The sequence below is a fragment of the Sylvia atricapilla genome, chromosome 7 (assembly GCF_009819655.1).
Source record: "Sylvia atricapilla isolate bSylAtr1 chromosome 7, bSylAtr1.pri, whole genome shotgun sequence".
In the NCBI taxonomy this organism is placed as follows: Eukaryota; Metazoa; Chordata; class Aves; order Passeriformes; family Sylviidae; genus Sylvia; species Sylvia atricapilla.
Genome location: NC_089146.1, coordinates 1,504,038 through 1,524,754, shown reverse-complemented (window position 1 = coordinate 1,524,754; position 20,717 = coordinate 1,504,038). Strand labels below are relative to the sequence as shown.

General features: G+C 49.6%; 1 protein-coding gene across 7 annotated transcripts in view; it reads right to left on the bottom strand.

Annotated features, from left to right (window-relative positions):
* The window catches only part of AGAP1 (ArfGAP with GTPase domain, ankyrin repeat and PH domain 1), a 303,821-nt gene that overhangs the window by 222,627 nt on the left and 60,477 nt on the right, over positions 1–20,717 (bottom strand). The window contains exon 1 of one of the 7 annotated variants that reach the window (XM_066322377.1): positions 15,780–17,126. The exons of 3 other annotated variants lie outside the window; for them this stretch is intronic. In XM_066322377.1, coding sequence (XP_066178474.1) covers positions 15,780–16,794 — 1,015 coding nt within the window. In that variant the 5' untranslated portion in view covers positions 16,795–17,126. Of the gene's footprint in view, positions 1–15,779; positions 17,127–20,717 lie in introns of those variants that run through there. 3 more of the 7 variants (XM_066322378.1, XM_066322375.1, XM_066322376.1) reach the window with 3 other exon arrangements.

Below are 20,717 nucleotides of genomic sequence, written 5' to 3'. Positions count from 1 at the left end.
TCGTACCTGATGGAAGCAGAGCTGGAAAAATGAGGTGCCTCCTGCTCTGAGCGTTCTGTTCAGGGAAATCCAAAGCTGGTTTAATACAGCAATCTTCAGATTAAGCAGATGTGCCTATTATCCAGATGTGCAAGAAAATGAGGGGACAAACCTTTATACATGATGGCAAAGCAATCCCAGCAGGGAAATCTCTTCGTACCACAAAACTCTAAGGTTTTTCCACGTTCGTGGATAAACAAAACAGCTTTTATCTTCAACACCAACAAGAGGCAGACAAGGAAACCTAACTCACTTTATAACAGTGGCTTGGGTGACCTCCAACACCTGAAATCTAAGTCTCCAGACCATTTTAATATAAGACAAAGGTAATGCCATCCCTACCAGCTGGCTCCTATTAACACATCTCACCTTTATCAGCCGTGGAAATATTTCCTCCTAGCTGAGAACCACCCACCATTCATGTCCCTGCTGACTCACACAAATCGTAATCAGCCTTTAAAAGGCGGTGTTCCACCATGTTATGCAAATTGCAACCAACTCAGGGAGATGAGGAGACCACAGGGATCTGACAAGATACACCTGGATATGCAGCAGAAAGTTCACCATTAAATAAAAGCAAGGTGAACAGTTCTAGCAGCTCCTGCTTATTTACATAAAAACATACTTCCAGCTATTAAAAATCATAGAATAGTTTGCTTAGAAAGGACCTTAAAAGATCATCTACTGCCATGGGCAGGGACACCTTCCACCAGACCAGGCTGCTCTGAGCTCTACTCAGCCTGAGCACTCAGAAAAAAAAGCTACAGAATACGTATTTCAGATAATCCCTATTGTCCAACTCATTCTCCTCTTATTCAGACCACAAGATGAATATCTCAGGACAATTTGCTCCCCTTATCTGCCTCGTGCCAGCCTCCAAGGCAAGAGCAGAATATTTACATATCATTTTAGGACTGGTCATTTTGATAGGAGCAGGTTTCTCAGGGAACCTAAAAGAGTAGGAGGGTTAGATCCTGCTGCCCTTCCCTCTGTCAGGATCTACAGGAGGCTAAGAAAAGGCTCACAGCAGTTTGAAGCAGAATCACCTTACCAGGCTGCACAAGGAAATGAAAGGCTGCACACAAGCCTACTATTTTTATAGAAGAGAACAGCTGTTTTGATGAAAAAGCTGGACAGCAAGCAATACAAACTAAAAACATCACCTTGCATGGGATCGAACTGCCCTCTTCCATGAAGCCCTTGCATCCCTACTTCCAGAGGTGCCTCCAGGTTCCTCAAATGCCGCCTCCTTTGGAGGAAATACTGCCCGGGTGGTTCTTTTGAGGGGATTCATTAACACTGCCCAGCAGTATAGCTGAGCATCATCAACATGCCCTGCTCTATCCCAAGCACTGTGGACACACACCAGAAAGTGTCTGCATCCCCGTTCAAATCACAGAAAATTCCAGATGGAAAAGACTTCCAAGATCAAGTCCAACTTTATTCTAAGTAGCTACTCCAGGTGTGTCCTCACAACCAGACACGTCTGTCATGTGCAAAGCTCTAAAGCAACTATCATGGCAAACTACACCAAGGCTGCAGCAGAAAAAAAAATCTCAAATATGCTACCTGTTAAATTGCTTTAGGCACTGTAATACACAAGAAGAATGAACAAATTTATCGAGGGAAGCATTACATGAGTTTTTCCCCATTAAAAAAGCAGGCAGGCAGTCACAGAGGGCTCTCAAAGAATTACCAGATGAAAGTCTCTGTAGAGCCCAGTCTCCATATAAAGGAAAAGCCTGAGATAAATGCAGTAAAAAACCCACCATGGATTTCAGGCTTAAAATTGTGCCTCTGAATTAAACCCTTGCTCAGGATCGCATCTGACACCAAGAACTGAAAACCTCTGTGTGCTCCCAAGTGCTACACCTCAAAATATCCACGACCTGTTGACAAAGTTTTGCTCTGCCACTTGAGTGACCCCAGGTGTGACCAGCCCTGCAGAACCCCTGGGTCACAAAGGCTGTCCCTCCATCCTCCCCAAGAATTCACAACAATTCCCATCATTCCCTGCCTCATTCCCACTTTCAACAAAGGAAAGGAGCGTTTTTACCTGGAGGAAAAAACCTCCCGTAACTTTCAAGGTGTTTTCAGACAGCTGAACTCCCTAGAGTCAGGCATTTATCTTTTAAATTAAATAGACATGTCACCACAACCCTTACTGGTTAAAAAAAAACCTAAGGGAAACAGGCTGAATTTCTATCAGGAACTATTGGAAATCACAACACAAGAAATGGAAAGCTGACGTTACCCAAGTGATACCTGGGGAATAAAATGTCCATGATGAATCAAATGAGGAATTATGAGATTTTCTGCATAAACCAAAGAACAAACAACGTAAGTTTCCAGTACTTGGATACAGACACTGCATTTGACAACCTCGGTGTCTCCCCCATATAGTGAGCATTAAGCATTTTGAAGCTCTAAATGAAGCATTTGTCAGAAAGTCACTCATTTATCCCAAAACGTGACATCCATTGGCATTATGGACAAATATCCACATTAAACATGCCATAACACTCCAGTAAATAAATCTCACTACCCAGGCCAAAAAATGCTGGGGAGGGAGAGCCCCTGGAGCTTTATAAAAGCACATCCTTTATCTCAAGAGAGCAATACCTAAACCTGAGCTGAGGAACCCCAAACCAGAGCATCAACAAGGAAGGAGAAATGTGATGCCATTCTTTCAAGGCTGCTTCAGCACAGGATGTTTTCCCCTCACAGCAATTTCAAGGCTGTTGAAGTTCTTCTCAGTAATTCCCAAATTATTTCCAGAAGTGATTTATAACATGCCCAGGAAAAAAAAAGCTACAAACAGCACAAGAGTCTACTGAAAACTTGACCTTTGAGGTTTTGCATTGATCCCTCAGCCTTTACTGGTATTTTCCAAGAAAATCCTATACTTAAATCTCACTTTAACATAAACAGCCATAGAGTTTCCAGCTCGAAAATCTCCTACAGGAATTAAATGCCACACTCCTTCCTGAAAATTCAGGTGACCAGGAACCTCAAAGACTCAAGACTTCAAAAACTGTGCTATAATTCAAGCTGCATTTAAACAAACTGGCTCCCACTTCACGTACCAATTACAGTGTCCCGGAAATGCTCCTCAGAACTGCTGCCAAAATCTGTGACAGAATCATTAAAAATGCCCTTAAAACCCCCAAAACACAACAAAAAGCCTCAGAGCTACTTTCAGGCCCAAGGTTTTAAGCACAAGTCATCCACTGGAAAAAAACATGACATCGAAATGAAGGGAAAAAACCACAAGTGAGAATGCTGCAAAACTGCTTATTTCAACACCCAGCTGATTTTATTGGTTCTGCAATCACTTTTTCCTAGGTTTGGCCTGCTGGGTGCATATTCCACTAAACAAACATGAAGAAATAAAGGTGGTAAAATTCACTTTAAGTGATTTCACGATTTGGAGTTCAACACGACTGCCTCTATTAGTCAAAAATTCCCAGCCCAGACAGCAAGGACACAGCCTGACTCCAAACTCCTATCACACAGCTCACCAGCTTAGCCACAGCCACAAAATTATTAAATATGAACAGGAATGTGCCTGAAATAAAGGCATTGCAAGCAGACTTCATTTGACATGGATTTATACATTATAGAAAAATTACAGAGATATATTTTTTATATATGTATCACATATATGTATTTATATAGGTAAAGAAATCATACGTAATCCCCAAAAATGCCATGCCATTGAGAAAAGAGAATTAAGAAAAAAAAAATTCCTCAGAGACTGGCTGAAAAGGGTACAAGAGCTGACAAGATAAGCTAAACTACAGAGATGCAGCGTGAGCCAGAATTTAGCCTCGGTTTATCTGGGAAGCCCTTTGTGGAGGTTACACGAGGCTCCTTGAACTCTCATCCAGCACCCACCGGATGCTTGTTGGTCAAGGATTTATCAAAGCTCATCATCTGAATGACTGAAAAAATGCACAGAAATCCATTTTTATCGATCTTCGCAGGGGGAAAGCTCTGGTTGATGTTTTTGCCGCGATTTCGTTCAGTTTTTACTGCACAAACCCCGTCCTTCCTCCTCCCCTGAGGACGCTGGCGCTGCCAGCGCTGGGGACAGGGGACAGCACACGTGAACAGCCACGGCCAGCGGTGTTGCTGATGACTGCAGTGACACATTCCTAGGATTACTCTGCAGGAAAGGAGCTCAGACTGGGGCCAGAGAGAAATCAGCTTTTTACTTCAGAGCGTGAACCACGCAACCCTGCAGTGACGGCACAGAAAGAGGGGGAGCGGGAATTCTCCGTCCCAAATTGGCAGAGCTCACTGGAGCTTGGCTGGGTAACTCAGCTCCCTCCTGCAGCAGGGAAGGAACAGTTAAATTCCTCTGGGTTTATTCCCCAGGGCCAGCAGTGGCAGCTGTGAGTGGGCTGGGGAAGGAGGCTGGGCACAGGGCTGGAAAAGCCAGCAGGGACAAAGAGCCACTCAGAGCCACTTCAGAAGCCACCAGCAGACACCTGCAGCGGGGAATTCGGGGACAGCACACCGACCTGGCAGCCAAGTACAACTGAAGGAAAGCTGTAGGAGGTGCTGGGCTTGTGGATACAGGGTCACACTCGTTTTATAAATCATTACTGCACCAGAACCAGCTCCATCACCCACTAAAGGCTGTCAAGCCCCCAACGCCAAACTGGTTTTCCATCAGTTCTTCCACAGAACCACCTGCCTCCATGCTTTATCCACACTATTTATGGGCAGCATTACACTGATACAGCTGATTCTCAATCTGGGGGCCCTAAAAATACAAACTAGAGCAGGCAGGCTCGGATCACACACCGTTTCTTCTTTATTTGGGGATGGAAAGGGATTTGTTATCAGTCAATTCCTGACATACTTTGCAAGGGTAGAGGTTAAGGCAAGCTGTGACAGGAACATAGTCTGTAAGTACAAAGAAGAGGAGCTTCACCCTAACACCTCTGCCTGGTTACTGCAGCCAACCTCGACAGGCACGGCCTGTGCTCCTGCCAAAGAGACTTCCAGGAGGGATTCCAAGAACAATTTCCTTGAGTGTGCTCATTTCTTTTCCAAGGGATCTGAACAAGGATTCCCAGGTGAAAGCCCACAAGGTGCCTACACACACACTGAAGGCCTGCAGGGATTTCATACTCAAGTTTCACTGGTACAGTGTGAAATACAACATCTGGGACTGCAATCCATAATCCACAAAGAAATCAGAACTTCCATTTTCATGGCAAAAGGCGTTTAATCATAGGAAGGAGGTAATAGATCATCATTTAACAGTCACCTAGAACAAAACTGTAATTAACACAGCAAATAAATCCCACTTTGTTCTGGAGTCCTTTCTTTTAAAAGCAGCTTTCTGTTCTCCCCATCAAAGCAATCTCAGGAAAGTCCTGCTCCCAAGATGCTTCCTTGCAGAGCCTCAGACTTCCTCCAGAAGGGACACAAAGGTCCCTCAGAATCAAGCACTTCTCTTTCACCACCCCGAATCTGCACGGGTTCCAAACGGGTCAGATGAACGCTGCCAGTAAACGCCACCCAACAGAAAGGTTCCCTCCTTGCACAAAGGATAATACAAATCCTGGTGCTGCTCTGGCTGGGATTTAGGTGGGAGAATCTGTCATCCTGCTCATCTCCAGGAGGACCCGGATCAGGAATGCTCCAGGTGCAAGGAGCCTCTATAAACACCAAGAAGCACGAGAATGACCAGGGCTGAGAGATGTGCTACAGCCAAAGGACAAACACTGACCTGCACTTTAATCCCCACCTTCCTCCAAGGGAAGATTATTTGTTTCTGTCAGTAAGCTGTGAGACTGGGAAGGGCGTCTGGGGCTATGAACTGGTCTTACAGGGGCTGAGAGAGCTCACAGACAGGTCTCCTCTTCATTTTTAGCTTCACCACTGAAGTGTAACTCGGCCACTGCGGCAGAAATACACACAGGCAGGGCAAGGCCACACTGCACAACCACCTCAGGACAGAAACAGCACATCTGCCCAGCACTGTGATATCTTAATGAGGTAAACTGAATGAAACCATCTGCCCGACTAGAAAACACAGTTATACAGCCTTCATATAAAATAGCAGCCATCGTGGTTCTATTTTACAGGCACAACCGCACTGAAGAACTTCCAGATTCCACGACTAAACTTATACATATATCTTTGTTTATTTTGATTCGGGCATCTCTCAAAGTGCTTTTCAGAACAGGTTCTTCCACACTATCAGCTCTGTTTCCTGAAGGAAGAGGGCAGTTAGAGCAAAAACAAGCCTTTGGATGACTGCAGTGCTGTCTGATCAGCCTCCAGCATGAATTTTCCTCCCTGCTTTAGGTTAAAAATAGAGTCGGTTCAAAGGGCTGGAGGTCAACAGCATTAGCAGGTGATTCACCGGCAGACAGCAGTCAGAGGACACACCTGAGCCTCCGCAGAGCCTCCCCAGCCCCGGCAGTGAGGAGCTAAAGCAGGTGGCAGCACTAAAACGAGGCAGTAATCTCAGGAATGTTTAAGTCCGAATGTAAAGCAAACCAACTGCCCGATTTCGCTTTTCACTCCCCACCCTTTATGTTCACGAGACCAAGAGATAAGAAGGGACAAAAGGGAAGGATTCGCACAAGTTTTCGAGGCAGCCAAACAGACTCCCAGCATTTCCATGCCTCTGGTGCACACAGACAGAAATAATGAAGCTGTTTACCCATCTTTATACACAGGCAAACATACAGCTCTCTAATCTGATCCCAAGGTGCTCTTTTCAGAGCCTGTCATTCTCAACCAGCCTCACCCCGAGTCACCCGGGAAGCTCTGCAGATAGCTGAACTGAAAAGAAAGAATTTTTTTCTGAGAACTTCAGTTCCCCTCCTTGAAGGCCCCATCCCCACCTCCCCCAGAAGCTGAAAATAAATACCATCATCTGCCCTAAGCAGTGACTTTCCAGCTACCTCAGAAATAGCCAGGAATTTTGAAGACTTAAGACAGGCTAAGATATTCGTGAGCGATTAGAATCAGCTACAAAAATAACATATTTTGGCCAGACGTGCTCACTTTCAAAGGCATTTCACTAACACCCAGGTGACCCCACCGAGACAGTGCACTGTGAGCAGGGGCTGAAAGAGGCCCTTCACTCCCAGGGACTTTTGTGCACTGCTTTTAAAACATCTTTTTTTCACAAAGAGGCCTTTAGAGTTGCCCTCTTCTTCCTCTGACCCTTGGGAAACAACCCTGCTATGCACAACTCTGCATGGAATTAAAAATATCTCCAGTTAATTCTTGAATAGCAAAAGGCTGCCCAAGACCACGCTGGAAATCTGAGGCAATTCCTGGCCAACAGCACAAAATCAAATATAACACACCTTCTCCTGAGGGCAGAAATTAGCCTCTTTTTATTAAAACAAACTCTTCATTGAGAAATGTAACGAGTCAGGGTGTAAGGAGGCTCTGGGGAGACCTCACTGTGGACTTTCAGTGCCTAAAGGGGCTTTTTGCAATGTCTGATAGCAACACAGCAAGGGGGAGCTGTATTAAAGAAGAAAGATTTAGATCAGATATTGGGAAGAAATTCCTCATGCAGAGGTTGGTCAGGCCCTGGCACAGGGTGCCCAGAGAAGCTGTGGCTGCTCCATCCCTGGCAGTGTCCAAGGCCAGGCTGGACACTGGGGCTTGGAGCAGCCTGGGACAGTGGAAGGTGTCCCTGCCCATGGCAGGGGTGGGATGAGTTTCTCATGAGGAGGGGACAAGAAGACACAATGTGAGAGGGGAACCAGTGACAGCCAGTGAGGATCTGCCATCCTGGACTGTGAGGAAGAGCAGCCTGATCAAGGAAACCAACAATCTGCAGAGGATGAGGCAAAACAGGTGATTTTCCAAGTCCAGTCAGGTTAGAGAAGACAACATTTTCATCTTTCCCCAAGGCCTGAGCACAAACCCCTGAAAGCTGTGAAGAGCAATGCACGGTCAATTTTAACAGCTTTAGTAATTAAAACTGGAGAAAAGTTAAACCTTTATCCTCCACGAGCACGAAATCGGATTTTTCCCTGCAGGACACAGAGGTCAAGGCATAAAAGCTGTTGCCTTGCCAACATAAATATTTCTGTATCTCTAAACAGAGGAGCTTCTGAATTAGGATGTTGCATAAGGAACAGTTGGGTCAACATCCCAGTTTCCCAGGCAGTTTCCCCCGGATACGAAGGCAACACGAGCCCTGGAAGAGCAGGAGATGTCTCAGGCACTCTGTCATTCTGACAACCCAACCCAAAGGCGGCTTTGGGCTTTGGGAGCCCTCGGTTTTGGCAGGAGGGAGAGCATCACCTCTGCAGGAATGCTCACAAGAGCAGTGCTAGCAGGGTTAAGGGCCACTACTGATTTCTCAGGGTTCAGCCTAAGGAAAGAAGCGCCACTTAGCAGTGAGAACAAACAGTAATTCATTAACCTGAAATATTGTGCTTTTAACACCCAAATAACATCTGCTCCCACAGAAGCAGCAGAGAAACTAAAGAGAGAGGCAGCTCCATAAATGTCTTGCACATCCCTACGAATCAGATCAAATGCAGCTGCACTGATTGCTTCAGCACCCACTTTTTCAAGAGTTCTCCCTTATGTTTAATACATTGGCACTGCTGTTAAGCAACTGTTTGCATGGGAATAAGATGGAAAAAACTTGCACCAGTGATGCAGAACCCTCTTCTCAAACCCCACACATGTATATGCATATACATCGCAAGTCCTAAAACAGCATTTTTAGGAATCCAGATTCTCTGTCAAGGGAGCCAGACAAGCTGACTGACAAATACACGCAAACAAAGAGGGATTATAAATCACTTGGAAGCACCAGGAGCTGGCAGCACTTAGCACAGTATTTGAGCTCCCCTTCATATCTAAGTAGCAAAACATCAGCATCTAATCCTTCCAAGTAGGAAAGATCTGCTGGGAGGCTTCATTCACAAAACGGGAGCTGGGAAGAACAAGAAGCCTTTACTGGGTTTTTCCCAAGAAACTTTGAATTTATTTCTTATTAAGTACCTCCAAGGCTGAAATGAACTTCCCCAAGCTCAGCACTTGAGACACATCATCAATTCATTTAAAAATCAAAGTTGCTTGATGTAACCAGAACTGACATTGCTGAATCTTTAATTCAATAGCTCTCTCTATCTATAGGCCAGTGAAAATAAAGGTACAAATAGCAGGTATCAGGCAATATAGAGGCAATATTTCTCAAAGCAAGGAGACAGACTTTGAGTACCACCCACGTGGAGCATTTACAGCCAGGAAATACAGACATGCCTACCTTGTAAATCCCAGGGACTGTACTGACATTACAGCCAGATCTTTCAGGGCTCCTCAGAAAGCCCCTGCTCTAACATCTCAATACATGGAGAGATTTACTCTGGGTTATCACCGCAGACAAGTGACCTTTACATCTTCATCTGGGCAGCCTCGACAGAACCCAAAACACGAGACCACGTCGCAAGCATGAGGCTAAACGATGACTTAACTGAACCCACTCCACAAACATCCCTCCAAATGAGACCTGCCGGCCAAGTGACCCTCAGGACAAACACGCTGCCCTGAGTCCCTGCCTCTTCCAAATCCCCTACAGCTGCTCCTGCAGCCCAACAGCTGCACTGCAGGTCTCTCTGCCTTGCTTCCCTTCCTATTCCCAAAGGAAACCTCAATAAATAACAAGGCCGACCATTAATGTTGTCTGTGATGATCAAAAAAACCTGCAGAAAGCTACAGCGCACTGCTGGCTTATTCTCTCGCTGGCATTTGCCGCCTGCTTTGCTTTAAGGAAACATTTGGTGCTATTTTGTCAATAAAGCACAAGTATTTGTCACACACTGTCATTATATACCAGCCTGAACCATCAAAATCATCAAACGCCCCGTTTTCAACTCCCATCAAGATAATGGCTTTATGCTGGATGCTTTTCATGAACAAAATAGATGATAGTTTCACGGGTTCAGTATAGTGACATTTCTTTTTCCTCGCACATGAAAAAAGCCATTCTGTGTTTTTTGGCAGAAAGTGCCTCTCGCTGTGTGTTTACTGCGGTTGCCATGGGGAAATCCCAACACCACTTATCAAAAGTAACACCAGCACATTAACAGTCTGCATTAATGATTTCTTGTTAAATCCTATGCGGCCCAAAGTGAAAAGGAATATTCAGGCATTTCAAACATTTGCTCTCTGCCTTCCAAACACCGATTCCTGAGGTTATGGCCATGCCAAAGAAAACCCCAGTACACGCCATCGTTTTACACTCATTATTTGGCAACTGGAGAGTTGTACTTGGGCAATCAGTGTTCAACTGCTGCTGGTCATCAGTGCTGTAGGATCAAAATTAGTTCTGCTCCGCAGCAGAGAGCCAAGCTGCTCATTCAAATACACCCAAGTGGTTCTTCAGTGGTGATCTAGGAATCCAAGACCTGGATGCAGCCCTGCTAATGAACTTACACTGCTTTGAAGTTGTATTTTGTGAAATGGGAGTGATGGCGGGTTCTGGCTGCTTCACTAGAGAGAGTAAGGGTCAGCATCTGGTACCAGTGATTTCATTCTGCAGGGCAAGATAACCATTACGTCCAGTAAAGAACTGCAGTCAAGTCATAGAGCAACTATGAGCAACTTAAACCCTCTCCCGGTCCCAGGAAAAAGCTCATCTGCCACCTCATGTACAGACTCCACCTCTGAAAAACCAGTAACTGTAGACTCACCAGGATAAGCAAAGAATTCCAGAGGAACCCTATGCTCATTAGAATCACAGAATGCTTTAGGCTGGAAAAGCCCTCCAAGGCTACGGAGTTGAATCTGCGCCTGATCCCCACCTTGTCACCAGCCCAGAGCACTGAGTGCCAAATCCAGTCCTTCCTTGGACAGCCCCAGGGCTGGGGACTCCAAACCTGCCTGGGCAGCCCCTGCCAAGGCCTGAGCACCCTTTCCATGGAGAAATTCCTGCTGCTGTCCACCCTGAGCCTCCCCTGGCCCAGCCTGAGGCCGTTCCCTCTGCTCCTGTCCCTGTTCCCTGGGAGCACAGCCCGACCCCCCGGTTGTCCCCTCCTGTCAGGGAGTTGTGCAGGGCCACAAGGTCCCCCCTGAGCCTCCTTTTCTCCAGGCTGAGCCCCTGTCCCAGCTCCCTCAGCCTCTCCTGGGGCTCCAGCCCCTTCCCCGGACATGTTCCAGCCCCTCAGTGTCCCTCTGGCCAGCGGGCCCAGAGCTGGACACAGCCCTGGAGGGGCTCAGCAGGGCCTGGGCTGCCCTGGGGCTGTGGCACACCATGGCTGGCACAGAACAAGGGCCCTGGCCTTTTGCCCTCCTGGGCACGCCTGGGCCCATTTTCAGCTGCTGCTGACCAGCACCTCCAGATCCTTTCCAGCCACTCTCCCTCGGCTGCAGGGCTTGCTGTGTCTCAAGGGCAGCGCCTGGCACCTGCCTTCTCCTCACACCGAGCAACCTCAGATTCAAGGCAAGGAATCAGGAGAAAAGGAAAGGAATATCATGTTCTTTTCCTTGTGCAAATTGTGCTCTGGTCATCTGCATGAGCTTCATTAGATAAACACGCTGTTACCTGGAGCGGTAAACCAAGGAACAGGCAGATCTCTGGCAAAACAACAGAACACTAATTCAATTTACAGAGCTTGGTCTGGGAGGGAACGGAGGTGAATGCCTGCATAACACTTCACAGAAGTATTCAGTGATCTGTCCCAACCAGTTACCAATTACTGCCATTAGGCATTTAACTGTCAAGTTTATAGCAGAGACACATTAAAATTCTACATTTCTTTTCAATTTTAAGAGAAAAACAAAGACCACAGCTGCTAGCAGCTGGCACACACTTCAGTATTGTGCAAACATTAATCCATCTCATTCTCTAATTCAGCCAGTGACCTTAATACCAGTTCAGTTCTTAATCACCTGGGTCTATCAGTGCAGCTGGCATTCATTTTGCCTGACACAAGGCCTACCCAATAAATAATAATAAAAAACCCTCTTAGACGATGCTTGAAAACGCTTGACCCCAAATGGTATCTATTTATCTGCTGGGTTTTATTTTCATTACAACCTCTAGACAACACTCACAAGAACTCAAACAGCTGAAAGAGTCCCAGGCAGCTTTTACTTCATGAAATCAGGGACTCTCCAGCACTGAAAGAGATTATGCTTATGCCAGCACAGCACCAAAACCCTGCAGCTCCAACCCAGGGAGCCACACGGGACCAGTTCCAGTGCATTTGCATCTTTCTGCTCCAATCTCATATGCTCCAGATCTCTGCCCACCCATCCGTAAGAGCGCACATCAGGCTCGCTGGGCTGCCCTGGGAAAGGCACAGCAGAGCAGTGACCAGCGGAGGAGCAAGGAGATGACACAGAACTAACAAGAACTATCTCAAGTGAAGCTTTGCAAGGAAAGGCTGGAGGCCTCCAACAGAGATCACTCAGCAGCCTTCTCCTGCTTCCCACGACTTTAAGCTGCAAAGAATTTGAGATAAGAGCTTAAAACTAACTCCTCTAAAACCTCAGGGGGAAAAAACCTCAAAAGAGAACTTTATCATGTTACGATGATACTCTTTGATAGTCAACAATTTTGATACCCAAATCTGCTTAGTATCTCCTAAAGAGAGGTTATTAAAACAAACTTATCTCAAACAAAAGCAGTAAGAGAACCACAGAAAAAGAAACTATTTTAACACCACCCTTCACACCCCCAGCCTGAGAGACATCTTCCTCCTCTTCCTCCAGAGCAGCAAGAGTTCCTCTCATGAGGAAAGAATAATGAAAACTTCTAGGAGAAAAAAGTTTACATGAGGAATGACATTCCCCTTAATGACTTCTTCTAAATGGTTTAAGGCAAAAATAACTTCTCTGGCTTGGAGTTTATGGAAGTTTCTCTTTCTCCCTTTGGGGATAGTAGTCATGTATATAGAAAACCTTTCTTCCTTCAAATAAATGGATCCCCTGCTTCCCTTTGCAAAAGTTTGGGGAATCGTTGCTTGCATAGGATTTGAGGCCAACAATATCACAGCAAATGTGGTTTGCAGGTAGAAAAGGAAAAGGTTTGATGCTCAAGGGCTGTTTAAGCGACAGCATGAATAACTACTGAGAGTCTGTAGACTGATCCCAGTCAAAAATCAACCTTGACCGACTTCACAGCCTAAGTCAGGCTCAGCAACATCAAAAACATGTAGATTTAAAGACTGTTCACTCTTCTGCTTAAAAACTTGCTGAAAAAACTATGTTACACCTGATTGTGGTAGGTAAAGCAATTTCTTTTCAGGAAATATTATCCAAGCAGGTATCACAATACCCAAATGAATATTTGAAGCTAAAAATGTCAACAAGCTACATTTTTAAAAACTTCTACTCTCCCTTAAGACCCTGGGCAGGCCTTTTGTTTCAAGTACAAAATCAAGTAACTCCTAATACCAAGGCCATGAGGGAAACAAGTGCAGAATCATAAAATCACAGCCTGGTTTGGGTTGGGAGGGACCATAAAGCCCATCTCATCTCACTCCCTGCCATGGGCAGGGACACCTTCCACTATCCCGGGTTGTTCCAAGCCTCGTCCAACCTGGCCTGGGACACTTCCAGGGATCCAGGGGCAGCCACAGCTTCTCTGGGCACCCTGTGCCAGGGCCTGCCCACCCTCACAGCTGAGAATTTCTTCAAGTTTCCAGGTAGTAAAACCCATACTGAAATTAGGGTTCCACTTGTGTGTCTGCAATTATTCCAGAATCTGTGCACAGGACTGTCAAGAGCACACCACCTCCACATCAACTAAAAGAAGTGAAACACAAGTTCTAAGTTCTGGCCAAAGAGCAGCTTGTTTCAAACATAAAATATTCAAAGACGTTTGGCATGCTAATCATAATATCTAATTAAATGTTTTTCTCAACATACAGTAGGAGAAACTAAAGCAAAATTAGTTCAAGTTCAGCTTTCTAACAGGAGCTGCGCACAAGCTTTTTGCCCAAGCTGCAATTTTACAGAAAAAGGAAGGAAACAGAGCATACCAGGCCTGCTAACCTGTAACACCAGCCTGTCCCAGTGCTGCCTACTGCAGCCACAGGGACACATTTTCCGAAGAACAAGGCTCAAGGCCTCATTGCACCAGACAGATTTGGTACTGGCACGCACAGGAAGGACCTCTCTGGAACATCTTACTGCTGTGTACCAGGAGTTATTGATTAACTGAAGTCTCCTCTCAGGCTGGGAGGACTGTGCTCCCAGTATATGGCTGTGTGCAGTCGGCAGAGAGCAAGAGTTGGAGTGTGTTGGCACAGGACAGGCATGAAGAGCCAAATGAAGTAATTCTCTGTTGTGGTTACCTTGAACTTTAACCAAGGTCAGACCACAATTTCCGTCAAGATTATTATAAGCCCACATGAATGCCTCTACATCAATAAAACCTTACAGACCTCAGTTACTAGGTCTAAATATTTGGCTCTGCTCCTCATGCCTCAGACTCTGGGCACGCTCCACTCGCAGCAGCAGCTCTGGATGTGGAAGGGGCTGGCAGCTGGTTCTTGCTTTCCCCAGTAGACCACCTGGGCCTAACTCCACACCATCCTCTGCTGTACCTGGGCCTTTACGAAAGCTTAACCTAATCGAGAATTGTTATTTTCAGAAAAGCAGCAAATCAGAGATCATTTGCCACCTGATAAGCACTTTGTGCTCAAAGGCGACTATAACCGCTGGTTAAATGTTTCATCACAGATACTTATTAAAGACCTGAAAGCACAGCTAGAAGAAAGCATCGCCTCACAATGAAGCTCCACAACCAGCATTTCTGGTTTGACATGTCCCAGCCAACGATACCGGGATCCCTCCAGATGCTCACAGAAAGCAGCTCGTCAGCTCTTCCCTGCTGTCCCACAGTGAGGTGCCTCCATCCCACAGTAAGGTTCTTGTTCAAGTTTTTCTTGTATCTGAGGGATTCACATACCCCCAGAATTCCCTATCTGATTTCCACCTACACTAAAAATGCTCTAGCTGATTTGTACACAGCTATATATAAAATGACTCGACTATTGAAATAATTCAAAGAGTGCGGCTTCTGAGTCAGTATTGTTTTTCAAAAATATCTAACTCAGTTCAAGCTCTTTTATTACAATGAATGCTCAGGATGTATGAGACATTTACACGAGTATTCACTCACTTCTCCAGCAGTGCCCATTTCTAACCAACACAGCCCATCTTTCAGATTACAGAAGTCTTTCCAAAGGCAGAAAGTCCCACTGCTGTGCAGCACTGGGCCACCCAGTGACCTATATACAGCAGCACTCCAGTTCAGCTTCTATTCCATTATTAAACGAGCAAAACTTGCCTCACTCAGCTGTCCTAGAACGCACAACCAATCACCCCAGAGAGGGATTTTTGGTTCAGGAGGACACGCAGAATGAACGACCTGCACTCTGCAGAGCTGTGCCACCATGCGCTTCCAAGCACGCTGTATCCATAGAATCAGGGAATGGTTTGGATGCGGAGGAACCTTAAACACTATCTTGTTCCACCCCCTGCCATGGGCAGGGACACCTTCCACTATCCCAGGCTGCTCCAAGCCCTGTCCAACCTGGCCTTGGACACCGCCAGGGACAAGTCAGCCACAGCTTTCTCCTGGCAACCCGTGCCAGAGCCTGCCCACCCTGATTCACCCCAGTGCAGCAGCTCCCTCTCCTCACACCTAACAGCCCCGTGACCCCACCATCCATCCCCCGGCGCCGATGCCCTTTACACCCAGACGAGACAAGGACGGGCACCTTTCTGGGGAGACCCGTTGATGCTCTCGGAGCTGGACTGCATGTCCACGGCAGCTCTCCTGAGGCTGCTAAAATAAGCCCTGGACCTGGAGAAGCTGCTGCGGGGGGAGCGGCCGTGGGGGCTGCCGAAGAGAGCGGCTGGGCCGTCCCTGCGGGCGAAGATGCCGCTGAAGAAGCGCAGGAGCCGATGCTCGGCGCCGGCGGCGGGGCTCTCCCGGCCCAGCCGCTCCGAGAGCCGCTGCAGGTCGCTGTTATCCAGGGTCCGGTTCTTGCTCTTGCTGCGCTCCCAGCGCTCCAGTCGGGAGAGCGGGTCCGCCTGGCTCAGCACCTCGCCCACGTCCAGCGTGTTGCGCTTCTCGGGCGGCTCGGCGGGGAGCGCGGCGGGCGGCTCGGGCGGCGGCGGCCCGGGCAGGCAGCCGGAGCTGCTGTGCCGCCGCACCCGGGCCGGCTCCGCGCCGCCGCCGCCGCTCCAGTGCCTGAAGCTGAAGCTCCGCCGCAGCAGCCCCGGCTGCCGCCGCGGGCTGTGGCCCCGCTCCCCCGGGGCCGGCTCCCCGGGCCCCCCGTCCTCGTCTTCCTCCTCCCCGGGCGGGGATGCGGCGGCCGCCGCGGCTTCTCGGCGTCCGGCGCCGGCCCGCGGCGCCCCGGGCGGGGGCGGCCCCGCTCTCCTCGGCACCTTGAGGCGGCCCAGCTCCAGCTGCCCCGTGCTCAGCGTCCGGAAGGTGCGGAAGCCGCAGGGGCTGGGGACCGTGTCCCGCTCCTCGCCTTCCTCCTCGCCCTCCTCCTCCTCCAGCAGCAGCAGCCCGGCCCTGGTGAGGCTGGAGGAGCCCGGCGGGCGGCTCCGCCCGCGCCGGGGCAGCTCGGGGCCGCCGCGGCCGCTCTCCGGCCCCAGCAGCTCCTTCTTCACCATGGTCACGGAGATGCGGTACACGGTCTTCCTCTGCGGGGTGCCCCGCTGCATCCTCTCGGGGGAGGAGGCGGCGGCGGCCGGCGGCTCGCTGCTGTCCAGGAGGTACATGATGGCTCTGCCCTTCAGGCAGCGGCGGCCACCGCGGGCATTGGCGCCGGGAGGGACGGATGGATGACGGCCGGATGGATGGATGGACGGACGGAGAGAGGCGGCTGGAAACCCAGAGCCACAAACCGCTGCACCCCGGTTAAAAAACAATGAAATAAATAAATAGTAATTAAAAAAAATAAAAAAGCTCCGGTGTCACACCCCGCTCTGCGGCGGGGTCAGGCCGGGCTCTGGCTGCGCTCCCCGCCGGCGGCCGGCGTCCATGGCAGCGGCATCTCGGAGAGGCGCCGAGGGTCGGGCTCACATCCACGCACACATCCTCCTCCCGCGGAGCCCGGCTCCCGTCTTCACGGCACGGGAACCGCGGCAGCCGCTGTCGAGCTCATTGTTTGCAGCGCGGCCGCAGGGCTGCGGCTCCGGCCGGGGCTGTCCCTGGGCCCGGCAAACGCGATGAGCGGCGGCTCCGGCGGGCGCGGGAAGGTCCGCGCGGGAGCGGTGCCGGGGCGCCCGGCGCACGCCCCGGGGCGGGCAGAGCGAGCGGCGGGGCCCGGCCGCGCCAGCCGGCAGCCGGCAAGCGCCGGAATGGAGTCCCGCCCGCCCGGGAGCGGCGGCACGGCGCCCCGGCCACCTCCTCTCGGCAAAGGGACGCGCCTCACGCTCCCCTGCCGGCAGCGTCAGCGGGCCAGGAGCACGGGACTGGCCTCTGGAGCTCATCCTGGCCAAACCCCTGCCCGGGCACGGCTACCTAGAACCAGTGACGCGGGAACACATCCAGCTGAGGATGAAATGGCTCCAGAAAGGGAGACTCCTCAGCCCCTCTGAGCAGTCTGTTCCCATCCTCAACGTTCTTTCTCGTGTTGAAGTGAAACTTCTCACGGTTCAGGTTATGGCCATTGCTCCTCATCCTGGCACTGGACTCTACTGGAAAGTCTGGCATCGCCCTCTTGGCACCTGCCTTTTGAGATGATTGTATGTATTAATGGAATCCAGGATTTATCCAGGCCCACGAAAGGACAAGGTGTGTGGTGCCCATCAACTTGGACCTGAGCTCACATGTTAGTTCATTCTGCATCTGAGGCAACACTTACTCCTTAAAACCAGTCAAAATTACCCAGAACCGAGTTATTTTTTTTTAATCTGTGACCCTCCTTAATAAATGTTTGCTCACCGCAACACTCTGCACCATTAACAAGCCCCATTACTGGATTGGTTAGTCATGCAAAAACCCTTCCCAAGCAGCGGTTTCATCAGAACCTGGCTCTGGAACACAGCTGGAGGAGGGCGTGACACAAACACACCCCCTTTCTCACCCAGCTTGCCAGTGCTTTTGCAGGGATGCTGAGGTAATTACCAACCAATAAATGCCCGCTCTTAGTCACTCACAAACCAGGATGGCAGAAAAAAAGAAGTTAGGCAACATTAAGAATAAGGTTTCTAGGTTCCATGCCTAACATCCCATAAAAAGTCAAGCTTGAAAAACCACCTCCAGCTGCCTTGCACCTCCCTCCCACGTCCACAACCAAAACATCCTTTACCAACGCCACTGAGGGTCAAAAGCAATGAAAAAGCAGGTGTAAAAAGGAAGGAAAGCACTGCCACTTCCACCGCTAAACTGTGTGCCCAAGTGCCACATCTACAGGTCTTTTAAACCCCTCCAGGGATGGGATCCCCACCACTGCCCCGGGCAGCTGTGCCAGGGCCTGACCTCACTTCCAGTGAGGAGCAGCTCCACACTTCGAGACACATCTGGGTAGGGCACATCCCCAGGAGCAGTTCCAGGTGGGAGGCCGGACTCTCTCACCCGGAATAAGGGATGCTTTGGGTTCCAGCCTCGACACACATCCATTTACTGATGACACTGCAATCCCACAACACACACTGCTGCTCCATTAACACTGAGGATTCCTCATTTAGCTCATTTCTCCAGATATCAGAGTGTTATTTCTTCAACGCTGACTAATTAACAGATTATTCCTCTTAGCTCTATTCACCATGGAATAGACCTGCACATGTAATGCAGCAGATTTGGATTCAAGACCAGGGACTTGGAGCAACCTGGTCTATAGTGGAAGGTGTCCCTGCCCATAGCAAAGTTGGAACAGGATATTTAATGTCCCTGGGATTCTGAGAGATCTCCCTTGATCAGCCTGAGAGCAAATTTCCAGGTCCTTCTAAACATCGTTCACTACCATAGAATAAGGGTGCATTCCTTCCATTTCTCTGACACCCAAAATGCCATTTCCCAAGGAAAAAAAAAAAAGAGAAGTGAGGAGGGAGGAGAGCTCTGTTACGAAATACTAGTCTAAGAGTAAAAAACTGTTGTTTACGTTTTTCCCAAGATCCACATCTGTAAATCCCCCGGACTTGGAGTGCGCAGGGCTGCAGGACTCCTCCCGATCCAGGCCGCGCTTTCCAGCGCGCCGCGCGGGGAGCGCAGCCTCCTCACCCGGAGCGGGATCAACCATTTTTCATCCTCCCGGGATGACAGACCTCTCCAGAGGAACCACTTTTGAGCACGGACAAATAGCCGGCACATTCCTCCAGCCCTCTCCGGAGCATCCCACACCCCCCTTGTCCCCGCATCCCGCCCCGCTCGGGGCTGCGCTCCGCTCGCACCGGGGTGTTAACGCGAACATCCATCACCGGTTCGGGATGCTGCAGCAGCTCTTTCTACGGGCAGCAAGTGGTACTCGAAGGTCGCTCTGCTGCTACTCATCACAGCTTACCACCCTGCAACTTCTTGTGAGGCTCCCTGTAAACAGGGGGAGTTGTTTCGCAGCCGCCTGTGCTGCCGGTGCAAAGCCCATCACCTGGTGGTCCTGCCATCCCCCTTCACCCCCGGCCAGCCGAACGACAGAAGTCTGCTTTAACTGCTCACCTAAGGCCGGGTTAGGCAGAGCAGGGATGTCACGCTCGGTGTCCCGCAGCCCCGCGGTGCCTGCGGAGGCGATGCCCGGAGCCCAGCCCCGGCCGGGCTGTCAGCCCGGCTCCTGCCGCTCCTCCCGGCCCGCAATTAGCACGGATCCGCTCCCACAACGGGACAAGTCCCTCAGGCCGTGCGACAAGAGCAGCCAGGAGCCGAGGCAGCCAACCCAAACAAGTCGCTTGGCTCGCAGCCTACGACGTGTGTCCTGAAGGGCCCTCGGCAGCGGCTCCCGCTCACCTTTCCTTCCACAGGCGCTCGGAAGCGCAGCAGGACGGAGAGGCACCATGGACACCGGCCTCTGAAAGGTGTCGGGCCCGCTCCGGGGCTGGGGACACGGGGGTTTACACCCTCCATTCATCCCACCTCACGCCAACGCTGCAAAGTGCTCCAGGCCAAGCTCACAAAGCACCCCCGAAGGATTCTGCCTGACCAAGTCTTGCTGTCCCCCCGCTGGAAAAGAAGAACCATGGAAATCCTCCATGCCGTGTAGCCACTAAAAGGCCACATTTGCCATTTCCCACGTAGGAGAAGCTCTCCACCAAAATTTAGAGTTTCACAATTCTCAGCAGTGAGCCCAGTTATCTGTTTTTAATCACCGAAGCACAGGTGTCTCAAACACTTCTTTAGAAAGCTTCAAGCAAAACTCGTGTGATGGCAGTAAGCGCAGAGGGAGCTCTCTGCACACACCGTTCCCCGATGCCCAGCCTGGATGATGTTCCAGAGCTGAGTTTCACGCTGCCAGCACACAGCACTCACTGCCTGTTCGCCACCAACAATGCAGAGATGACCCTGCTGGCAGGAGCAGCATTCCTGCTCTCCAACAGCTGCACAGCAAGGTCACTGTGAGCAGCAGATACTACCGGTACTGACTTTATAAAGCAAACACTTCTTGTGTCAGTCCAAGTGATGCAAAACAAGCGTTTCTCTTTTCCCAAGAACTCTTTGCAAAAATTATTATAATAATAATTCTTTGATTCCTTGTTCTTAATTCCTTACA